Source organism: Rhodnius prolixus, unplaced genomic scaffold (assembly GCF_049639745.1).
Source record: "Rhodnius prolixus isolate KJV_2025 unplaced genomic scaffold, Rpr scaffold_5, whole genome shotgun sequence".
NCBI classification, from domain to species: Eukaryota; Metazoa; Arthropoda; class Insecta; order Hemiptera; family Reduviidae; genus Rhodnius; species Rhodnius prolixus.
In genome coordinates this window covers 24,149,927-24,162,046 of record NW_027411624.1, presented here as the reverse complement: position 1 = coordinate 24,162,046, position 12,120 = coordinate 24,149,927, and the positions used below count along the sequence as shown (strand labels likewise).

Sequence of the window (12,120 nt, the reverse complement as noted above, 5' to 3'; positions counted from 1 at the left end):
GTTTTTTTTTTTTTTTATGGACCCGTTAATAATGTTAGTAGTCATCAAGCCTTCAAATTTTGTTGAAAAGGCCTTGTATTTGCAAGAGAAAGTCTTTGTCGAAGAATAAAACCATTTGTCTTCAAAAGAGACACTTTTAACATTTTCAAAATAAACTTCATTTTAATATATTTAATGTATATTTTAATCCTCATCGCCTTCGAAAATGAGGTTTTCTATAAAAATAAATCTCAAGTTCTGTACATTTTTTACGAATTAAAACTGTCTTCTATAAGAATATTAATTTCAAAATCATCTATAAAAAGAAACTTGGGTTAAAAAGCTGATCAGCAAAATGTTTTTGATTTTCCGCGATAAAAAGTTTTTTATCGCTTGAAATCATAGCATAAAAATATAAAATACATTTTAAAAGTTATAAATAAGGACTTTTTAGTAAAACTAGCCAAGGTTTTCCATGTTTTTCGACATCGGAAACTTCGATTTCCAAAACTAGCAGACTAAATGAATGTGATTAACTCCTGGCATGAAAAACCATTTCTGAAATCTAAAAATAAGGAACTTCTAGAAAAACTAGACTGTATTTTCAATTTTTTACCTATTTTTTGAACTTCTACTTCCAAAATTAACCGACCTAATTAATGTATTCAAACCCACTCATAAAAATAGAACATTAGTGCTAAAACTGAACTTTTAATGAAACAAGCAAAGATTTTTCCATTCCTTCTTTTAATCTTCTAATAGTCGAATCTTCTACTTCCAAAACTAGTCGACTAAATATGTATGATCAATTAGTGGCATGAAAATCCAAATCTGGATGATAAAAATTAGAAATTTCTAGGAAAACTATCGAAGTTTTGGCATTTATACCATTTTTTCGGAATTTCTACTTCCAAAACTAGGTCACCAAATGTGTATGAAACAAACTTGGCAACAAAATAGAACTCCAGAAATAAAAGAGAGGAATTTATAGCAAAACTAGCATAAATTTTCAAATTTTTACCTTTTTTGAGAATTGCTACTTACAAAACAAGTCTATGTAATGTGTATGATTAATCCCTGGCATGAACGTCAAATTCTGGAAGTCAAAATAAGGAACTTTCAGTAAAACTAGACTAGATTTTCCATTTCTTCCCTTTTTTATAAACTGCTATTTCCAAACTAGCCGACAAATTTTGTAAAGGTACAACCCTGGTATGAAAATCAAATTCTGGAAGTAAAAATGGCGAATTTACAGTAAAACTAGACATGATTTCCAATTTTACCCTTTTTCTGAACTGCTACTTCCAAAACTAGGCGACCTGATGTAATCGAAATCTGTCACAAAAATATAACATTAGAACGAGGAAAAAAAAAACTTCTAATCCAACAAGCAAAGATTTGCTATAGAAATTATTTTTTATAAATTAGTACTTCCGAAAGTTAGCGACCTACCGTCTATGATTAACTACTGGCATAAAAATCGAAATGTAGAAGTTAAAAATGAGAAATTTATATTAAAACTAGCTAAGATTTGTCATTTTTCTTTTTTTACTTAACTTCTACTTCCAAAAGTAGCTCATTAGCACCCCTAATGAGTATGATCAACTGAAAATTCAAATTTGGTAGATAAAAATAAGGAATTTCTCGTAAAACTGGCTAACATTTTCTTGTAACACTAGCTAAGATTTTCTATTTTTTTTTTCTTTTTTTCTGAACTTCCAATTCATAACTAGCGGACTCATTTGAATGAACAGCTTCTGGTATGAAAATCGATCTCTGTAAGTCAAAAATGAAGAATTTCTGGTAAAACTAGCCAAGATTTACAGTTTAATCCCTTTTTTAAACTGCTACTTCCAGAAATGGGCGACCTGATGTGTATTATCTTTTTTTAATAAACTTATACATTTAAAAGCAGCCCACCTAATGAGTGTTATCAACTCTTGGTTTGAAAATCTAAATCTGGAAGATAAAGATTTTCTAGTAAAACTAGCAAAGATTTTCGATTTATTCCATTTTTTCTACCTACAAAAGTAGCTGTCGTGCGGTATATTATTAAACCCAGGCATAGAAATAGAATGTTAGATGACTAAGAAGTTTCTAGTAAATTTAGCAACAATTTTCGATTTTTCCTGTTTTTTTCTGAAACTCTACAACCAGAACTAGTGTATTACCCAACCTAGGCTTAGAAATGTGATGTTCGAAGGAGAAACTAAAGAATTTCTAACTAAAAGATTTAAAACCATGATAGATTTTTCATTTGTTTTCTGAACTACTTTCAAAACTAACCGACCTAATATAAATATATTTAATCAAGCCCTGGAATAAAAATAGAATTCTGGAAGTAGAAAATGAGAAATTTATAGTAAAACTTGTGAACATTTACCTTTTTATTTTTATTCTACATCCAGTATCCAACATTCTATGTATTATTCATCCCAGGCATAGAAAAAGAATGTTAGAAGGAGAAATGAGGAATTTCTGTAAAACTAGCAAAGGTTTTCAATTTTACCCTTTTTTGTACATCTAGTTTTGAACAACTAACCGGCCTAATGAATACGATTAAGCCTTTTCATATAATAATCGAATTCTAGAAATAGAAAATAAAAGCATTTCCAAGATCTTCTATTTTTCCCTTTTTTCCCTGAACCACTATATCCAAAATACATTAGTCTTCTTGGTCTCGGATTCGAGCAGTGCTTAGAAAAAAATCTCTGGGCACTAATATAAAAATAACCTTAGTATTTGACGCGCCTTTAAAAATAAATAAATCATGAAGGGTCTACCAATTTTTAAAACTCTCTCTAGAGTAGGCACTCCTAATTAATCTACCCTATTTTACAATTATATGAGATATGAGATGGTCAAATTAAAAAAAATCAGATTGGAAGGTTCGGTAAGACGTTATTTAAGATAAATACACTTATTAGGCTCAAAAGAGATGTGAGATTTTCGTTAGTAGGTGTAAAATGTGTCTGTTCTCAAACAACTGCCGTTCTTACTCTTGGTTAGTGGCATAGTGGCAAAGCTTGCTGGCCAATCCTCTGGAATCTAATCAACTCTTGATTAGATTCATTGCAGATCGATTGACTTGGATAACAGAATTTCGTGGCTTCGACCGGAACTACCTACTTACTTAATTTTATTGAAGCTGAAAAATACAAAGATCTTAAGGCAGATGATTCAATTATATTTCTATTTTTGTATTTGTTTAATGATTGTTATTGATTCGACGTATAATGAAATATTTACTATACAATACAATTTCTTCAGTGCTAATTAAGTGTTAAGTTGCGTACAGGAATTTGAGAGAAAGACACTTAAATAACACAAAGTCTAAAGTAATTTTTTCTTGACAAGTATATTTTATTATTCTTCATCATAAAATACACAATGCTTCTTGCAATCTATGTATTATATACTGAAGGTCTTTTGGACCCAATTATTTTTTCGACTAATTTTCCCAGATTGTAAGCTTTAAAACTGCCAGTTACACTGAATACTTTTTTCATCAAATCACTTTCCACCAAATCGAATACTCTAATAACATTCCATCGACCTTTGTTTTGGTATAATTTTTTCAATTCATCCGTCAATCTGAAAGTTCTGTTTATATGTTCTTCGCTTAAGGGATGGTAATTTAAATAATAAATAATTAACGACAATGCCATATCAAAAGGTACTAATGAGACCCAAAATGAATTTTCCACGTCATTTTTCATTTCTTTGAGTTCTATAGGATCTTTCATTTCCTTAATTTTTTCCATCATTTTCTCATGTGCCAGTTCTTGTTGATTGAAGTACCAGTCAAACTTATCATCGAATGTTATATCACTCGTAATTTCTCTAATATATATACCTTCAGTTATAATCATTACATCGTGCAGTAACTGATTTATGATATATTCTGCCATAAATGGCGCTATCATGTACGCGTCATCTTCACATTTATATAGCTCTCTACATGTTTCAATATAAGGTTTTCCTCGAGCTAGCGTTAACGCTTTGACAAATCCAGCCACATCAGTTTCGCCTCTGCAAAACGTCATTAACATTGCAGCATAATTCATTTCATGTTTATTAATTTTGAAAAGATTAAATAAAAATTCTTTAATTAAAACTATCCGCAATTCTAATTCTAAAGTTTCAGCCAATGTATTTTCAAACCATAACGTCACCTTCTGAAAATCGTCCATTGATATTAATTCCATAGCTTCTGGATCAAATTTTAACATTTGATTTCTAGCATCCAACAACTGTTGAACAGTTGGGAAGCTCAGGTTTAGGCCGAGTATTAGGAACTCCTTCCAATTGATTACCATTGTTTCACGAAATAATAGTGATACGATTTTCCTGATATCCGAAATAGCGAGTCGAGTCCAACCTTTAGGCATATATGGATCTCCACATTCTGAGCCGAAAATTGTCATATCTTCCAGAATAGTTACAAAAGAATCTTCTATGATGCCATTTGGTGCAGCATAATTCAATTTTTCCATTATGTTTGTCAGTTGCTGGACACTGAAAACGAAATCAAAAGATGGTTCGTTGACAGGACTAGGAGGCGGCGGTGGTATCTCTGGATGCAATATCGTATAACTGTCTATAAAAAATTCATCTTGATCCAGCACTATCAACGGCCTGACAACTTGCTCTTCTTCTATCGCCACTTTAAAAAGATTAATTAGTAAATGTATATTTTTAATTTCTCTAAGATATCTACTTGTAATTTCTTTTGTATAATCATGAAATACATCTTTCATAAAGAACATTAATTCATCCAGATCGACTTCTGTTCTTTTTTCAATCAATCTTAAACGAAATAAAAATCTGTCAGTTTCATTTTGAACAGCTCGCTGCCATTCCCACAGTAAATTTCTGGTTGGTCCTTGCAAAGGACCATGTATGAAATCTAAAGGAGGATGAGCCGCTTCTTTTTTCTTACCCTCATGCTTTTTCGCTTTTTTGGCGACATCGGAAAATAAAGATGATTGATTAATCTTTAATATTTTACTTATTTTATCACTTGTTTTCTTTTGATTTAACTTTCCCTTGGTTTCTCTTTCATTGTTTTTAACTGCTTCAGGTAATTTTTTTATATCTCTTATTTCTCCGACTAGATAGTCTTCTGATTCCTCTTCTGGTAGATTTTCAAGAATCTGCGCCTGTAATGCGCTCTTATATTCATCCTTTATTAGTTGATCATAGTGTACTTTTATATTTTCTACATGTTTCAATGCGTTGTTTACACAATCCGCAACCAGCATGTGTGTAGGGTTTGGTTGTATGCCAACTTCATCATTCAATAAAATTAGTTCAATACCATACGGTACTGAATAGCGCAAATTGCTTTTTGCTTGGGCTCTCATCCCCTTGATCTGTTTCGTCGGTTTAGTAGCTGAAGTTTTTTTTCTGCCAAATGTTTGTTCTTTTCCTGTTGCTCTTCCGCCGCCTTCAGGGTATTTCACCTTTTGTAATGTTACTTTATCAAATTTCTTCTCTTGAGGTAACTTTTGAAGCGACGCAATATGATAATCGTACAGTATTTGTAAAGTATCAACATACCTGTCTAATTCAACTTGTATTAAATTAATGGATATATTGATTAAACTGTAAGCTTGTTGAGCTACCCAATTTTGGCTAATTATCCCCCTTCTTGTATCTTCTGCATATCTTTTCCTTCTATCAGAGATTTCGCATAATTCGTTGAACATTTCATAAACCCTACAATGCAATTCACATTTCATGTCATTGTTTGAGCGTAATTCATCCGCCACATTGTTAAACATCAATTGAAAATCTGTAACCACCGTTTGCCGGTTATCTGGAGGATTTAAACTTTGTTCACATGTTTTCCTTATAAAACATTTGTATGGTATTAAAGTGGCATTGTACTTTCTAAAAAGTTGAAACAATTCCTTTAGATTGTTTAAATATATATATTCAATTGCTTCCCATATAGTTGCAAGAGATTTTTGTAATGTTACAGGTACTGGAAATTCACAATATATCCAATCAGGATCACCTGGGAAAATTAATCTTGGTTCTTCGCCAAGTTCTTCTTCATTAACGCTTGCCCACAATTCTTCTTGAAAACATCGATCAAAACTTGAAACACTTTTATCAACGCAATTCTTATTAAACTTGCTAGCGCTTTCTGAATGTAGCATCATTTGTTGAGTGCCGAACATACGTGATTTGCGCAAAGAAGCAGTAACATCATCTGTAACTTGCAAATCACCAGCACTCATAATAGTACTAAGGCTCAAATTTCCATACAAACTAGATTGTGAGACGTTTGATTTATCTTTATAACTTTCTGTATCAGACTCAGATTCATTTAAAATTATTTTAGCTATTTTATTAATTAATTTAAAATCAACCGCTTTGAAGGGCATTTTAACGCCATTTCCAACGTAACTATAGTAAATAAACGGATCATGTTTGGTATCTGGCGTCAAGGCAAATTCATGTAGAGAAAAGTATTTTGCTTTCATTGATTTTATCCTGAAAAGATTAATAAATTTTGTGAAATATGACTTCGGCTCAGCGGAATATGAAATCTTATTTGGACGTGGTAAAATTTTGGATGTTCGAAGTTCTAAAATTTCTTTAAATGATCGTTCTTCTATAGTGCTAGAATATGTTGAATCAATTTCACCAGCCATTTCTTCTTCAAGGTGTTCATCAATCTCTTCCCCTTCACCCATTATTTCTTCGCCTAACTGGATTGCTTTTTCTGGTTTTTGGGTATAATTCCTTAGCTCTTCTAGTAAGTCCTCAAAAGCAGTTATCGTGGTTGAATCAAAAAATGCTGTTTCTTGAAACTCATCAGAATTCCCTGCATCGGTGATGTAAGATGGCAAGTGAACTTGTATACCAGCAAAAATAAATTCCAGCATTGCGGCCTGTTGAAAAGACATGGGATAATTGATTAGTACCCATCCATTGATATCTTCTAATCCCTTAATAAATTCAATTAACATCTGTATGAGATGAATGTCCGTCAGTTTTTTGCCGCCATGTAATACTTCAAACGCTAATTTGCCAAGCAATCCGGCACGGCTATGCGTAGATTTGGACAGCTCAATTTCACTAGGAACCTGGATAGCTTTCTCTGCAGTCCACTCCACTATGGTTTTTTTTTTTGTTTTCTCTTTGGCGTCCTTCTTGTCCTTCTTTTTCTTTTTATCTCTCTTGGTTTGTTTCTCTTTAGATTTTATAACTTCTTCCGTTTTTTCTTTTAGAACAAGCCCAATTTTGGAAACTGATTTCTCTCTTTTATATATTTCTATGCAATAATTTGTTACTTTTGGCATATCTATAATGGCAATTTTATTGTCGATTAAAAGTCCCTTCAGTTTTTTTAAGATGCTTGGCTCATTAAACGGAGTCAGAACTGCTCTAGTCGAATAGGCTGTCACGTCAGCCACAGGCGGTGGCGGAGGCAATGGGTATTTAGTTTCTAAGAGACGGTGTATTATATAACCAGTGATCATGAGCGATGGCTCTAACTCAACTAAGTCTGGGATCAGTGTTTCTACGAACCATGGCCCCGTGAGGTACATATAATTGTGCAAATTCTTCGTGTTAAGAATTTCCTCACAATCCACGTCGAGGGAAATTTTGCTCAACTTTTCTTCTTCTTCTTCTTCTTCTTCTAATTCCACACTCATAGAGGATGCATCTACTTTCAGTCTGACATCTTCAAGTTCTTCCTCTTTATCGATTAAATTGAAAATATCACTGATTTCCACATTTTTTTGTTCACATATTCCTTTAAAAAAAAGATCCTTCCATTCGTTAGCAATATTGCGTGGCACCTCATCACCGAACATTTCCTTGTATTGAATGTACTTCAAAGCGTAATTTATGAGATCTTTAGTAGTTAGCTTGCATAAGTCAAATATACGTTCTCGTTTCCTCATGACTCTTTCGTCATATAGACGTCTATGCAGTTCATAAATTCTTCTCATTTCTTCAAAGGATTCGTCATTGGTGTCATGAAGTACTCTATAAGTTTGTTCAAATTCCTCTGGAGAACCTTTTGCTAATTGGTCTTTTATTATTTCCGTGTTTTCACGAAACAGGCAATAATTATGATGTATTCTATTCAACCTTAATGCTAAATTCTTTTCAAAAGTTGATTGCTGCAATAATTTATCGCAGAACGCTTCGTGAAACTCATCAGTTTGTGAATTGATCATGTGTTGCCATAGTAGATTTAATAACTTACTTTGTGTTTTCATATTTCTCATTTCATTTTCATAAGATTTACGACGCCATAATTTTAATAAATATACATATTCAGAAGGTGTACATGAGATAACTCCTTCCGTTGTCTCCAATGTTATCGCTTTAGGCGAACCGATCTGCGACTTGGCAGCATAATCCTTCTGCGGGCTGCCTTCTGTTTCCATCTCAAACCGAACAGTTAGACGCGATTTAGCGGATTTACGTCGCCGGAAACATTCTAAAATACTGTTTTCACGAATCTGATCCTGACGTTCCTTATACAATTTGGCAATTTCATTGTAATCATCAGCCGATAACTGGTTGCATGAATAATCACTTGGGCCCTGGAACTATTCAAATAAATAGATTATTAAGACGAAATATATCCATTAAACTACTTAATTATAAGAAAAAGCTAGTATGCGATACAGCAATCTATGCTGTCACAAACTAAATGAATGAAAAAATCAAAAACTCATTGAATAGGCAAACATCTTTTAAAGCATTTCTCTTCTTACACTACAATGACAAATTGTAATTGGCTCTTTCATTACTGATTTTATTAACGTGAAGTTGCCTACACATTTTCAATAGTCATGTTTAGTAACGAACGTAAGTTTTATTTGATTGATTTCTCAACAGTCTGAATGTTAAAATGGGAGGTAATATGAGTTAAGTTCTTAAGTAGAAAACAATTATTATCGCGAATAATGTTGAGTGCAAAAACATTAATAAGAAAAAAGGAGATGAGTGTTTGGGGGCTAGGTTGCGATTACCATTGGTATATTGATTATTATTTGTTTTTTAAATATTCAAATTTTAACTACATACATCACTTTTTACAAAATTAAAGGGGGTTTTCAATTATCAAAAATATTCTTCGTACCAGATCAAAGCATGAGGTAGCTATTTCTTTTAAAGAAACATCTCTGTCTTTATTTAGTATTTAAAGTTAGTTAAAAGTTCATTAAAAAAATATAAGAAATTTTAATTGTTAGAATTTCAATTTTGCCATAAGAGAAAGTCGAAAACTATCATTCCACATTTTTCTTGAGCAAAACTAAGTTGATTAAAATAATTACTTCAACAAAAGACCATCTTGCGTTGGGACCTGAACAGTTTTTCTCTACATTTATTATTAAATTTTTCTAGAACTTTTTTTTTGCTTAAAAAAATTAATTTGCTATAAAAACTCACCTACGTTTGACAGACCTGCTCTTTTTGCGGCTGCTGTTTCTCAAGTTCAGATAGTTTTGAGCTCTCCAAAGAGAACCTGCTCACCCCTTCGGATAATGTTTTCAATGCTCTAGTTTTGTATATAATATTTGATTGATCATTATTTTCCAATGCTACAAAAAGCTCGTAAAGCAGTCTTAACGATTGCATAGCATCCTTATTGGCAATTTTTCTAAGCACCATGTCATCTGGTGTCACGCCAATAATTTTTAACCAAATAGCCATTTCCCTAAGTTTCTGTAAAGCTGCCAAAGAATCTTTTGGCTTATCAAATTTTTGACAATCCGTGACAAAATTGTAACTTTTCAATAAATTAAAAAATATTTGTCCATCATACAATAGTTCTCCAGCGGTTTCCTTATCCAGTTTTACATGCACACCCAGACGTTTTTGCAGCCAACGTTCCAAACATGACGCCATCTGTGATAGTAATTAACAATTTCAACTGTTTATTCAAAGCAATTATTATTAAATTTAAAATTTTATGGCCAAAAAAATAAAATAAAATTGTCACTAAGATGTTAAATAAATTATTTCTACCAAGGGTTTCTATCTATAAATTCTTTGTTTCACTCTTATTCTTTAAAAAAATATAGGTCAGTTCTGAGAGTTAGGGAGCAGGCTTCCCTGTAAATTCTGATATCACTACAGTGATATGTATTACAATATGTACCTACAGGTTTATAAAGTGATGATTTTACGCCCGCAGCCTGATATCAAGATAGTTTTCTCTCGCTACAGATACACTGATATCAGACAGTAGCGACTCTTGTGACAAAAAATAAAAATAAAAAGTATCTGAATATTTTTCTATAATTCGGAGTTCTAAGAAATTATATAAGTTAGAACCTTGAAAAATTATAGAAAGCGAAAGCATTCAAGATTTTTTGCATTTCAAAGATAATAAAGTTTTCGTTGAAGCTCAACTTAAGAAAAAAAAAACTTTTCTTTACGTGGTATTATTTTAGAAATATAGATAATAGTTTATGTTAACTCCAGGAAGTTTTTGTAATAACTTTAAAATAAACATTCTACGTTACTGACACTGAATTTATATTTGTTGCAAATGCCAGTCAACACACAATACTGTGTTGATTATATCACACCTGCATCACTCGCAATCAATATACCCTGTCTTGACAAGCAGTAGCAATACACATTAAACTAATTACAGAATTAGTTTTTATGAGTACTTACTTTTCAACGTATTTGTAGATTTCCACCAACGAAAAATTGGATTGTTCTGATTAGATTTCAATTAAACAAAAAGAAAAAGAAAAAAAAGAGTAAAAAAGTTGCATACGTCATTAGCAATTCCTAAAATTAAAATTAAACACTTCTATTTAATATAAAAAAATCAGCAGATAGAAATGCAATATGATTCTCGTGTATTTTCTTTTTATAACTTTTATTACTATGGGAACCACTTAAGATGTAATTAAACTGTAAGTTTACTTACCTAACTACAATTCTCACAGGTCTCGTTGGCAAAGTTTCTTAAATTTGCAATCTATAATTTCTGTTTAAAGATGGGTGAACATTTAACATCTTTAGCAACCGGAGCCTTTTTTTTCACTACTGCACTCCTGACAGTTTTCTTTCGACAATTCCTCCCCTTGATTTATGATTATCATTAGGATATCTTAATTACGCGGCACCTGAGTCTAAAGTAATTTTTTCTCCCTACCTTAAGCCCCAACTAAAAATCATTAGGGGAACTCCCCCAGAAGCAGTGTCCAGGGCAACAATTCATATTTCTTGATACGCTCCAAACTTCCTGCTAGAATACGGAGGCACATCAACGATGACTAGCAGCTCAAAAGAGAAGGGAATGGAAATTCGGAAAAGGAATTAAAAAAGGGAATCAAACTATAATCAAAATAAAATAAAAATTAATAGAAAATAACTCTTAAGATTCAAACCTTCTTTTACGAATCAGAAACAAATGTCTGGCCAAACTCGGCTATAAACATGAAATACGAAATACGTACAGTATTAAATTAAAATTGGAATACTAAAATATGTGGGATATACAGGGTGACCAGAGTTATATGCTCCACCCACTTTTTTTTTTAAACGGCGGGAAATTTCGAAAAAATAGAAAACACGTATTTAATCATTTTTAGTCTAGTTTATTTTCAGTGATTGACCCATTTTTTTAAACACCAATATCCCAATAGATACAGCATCCAATTTTTTTTTTCTAATGGAACATTATATTTTTTTGCATATTTTTATAGTACTTGAGCTCCTAAAAAAAACAAATAATTTTTTTTTAATCGGTTAGGTTTTTCAAAAGTTATGGTTATTTAAAATATGAAAAACAACTTTCAGTTTAATGTCAAAATTACCTTATTTTTTTTTAAATGAAGCTGTTCAAACTGGGCACCATCAACGGATAGGCAAGCCAAAGCTTTGGATTCCCACGCTCTATTTGTAGTAACACTTATGGTTGCAATGTCAAGATCTAAGCAGGCTAGAGTTATTCGACGTTCCAGATCTTCTACTGAAACCACGGGATTAAGGTTACTGTACACTATATTTTTTCTCATTTTGAACAGCTTCATTTTAAAAAAATAAGGTAATTTTGACATTTGAGATTTGTTTTTCATATTTTAAATTACCATAACTTTTGAAAAACCTAACCGATTTTATAAAAAAATGTTTTTTCAG

The 12,120-nt window shown here is 31.9% G+C and overlaps 1 protein-coding gene across 1 annotated transcript; it reads right to left on the bottom strand.

Moving 5' to 3' along the window:
* Positions 1-3,321: 3,321 nt before the first annotated feature.
* LOC141458625 (sperm flagellar protein 2-like) lies at positions 3,322-10,805 on the bottom strand. Its single transcript, XM_074136880.1, has 3 exons — positions 10,645-10,805; positions 9,424-9,867; positions 3,322-8,561 (listed from the first exon to the last, which is right to left on the bottom strand). The coding sequence occupies exons 2-3, from the start codon at positions 9,865-9,867 to the stop codon at positions 3,384-3,386; spliced, it is 5,622 nt and encodes a 1,873-aa protein (XP_073992981.1). The 5' UTR covers positions 10,645-10,805; the 3' UTR covers positions 3,322-3,383.
* Between the last annotated feature and the right edge of the window lie 1,315 nt (positions 10,806-12,120).

Coding starts and splice junctions, on each gene's coding strand:
- LOC141458625 (XM_074136880.1), bottom strand. CDS start 9,867: ATGGCGTCATGTTTGGAACGTTGGCTGCAAAAACGTCTGGGTGTGCAT. Junction 8,562..9,423: donor AGCAGCCGCAAAAAGAGCAG/GTCTGTCAAACG, acceptor TTATTTGAATAG/TTCCAGGGCCCAAGTGATTA.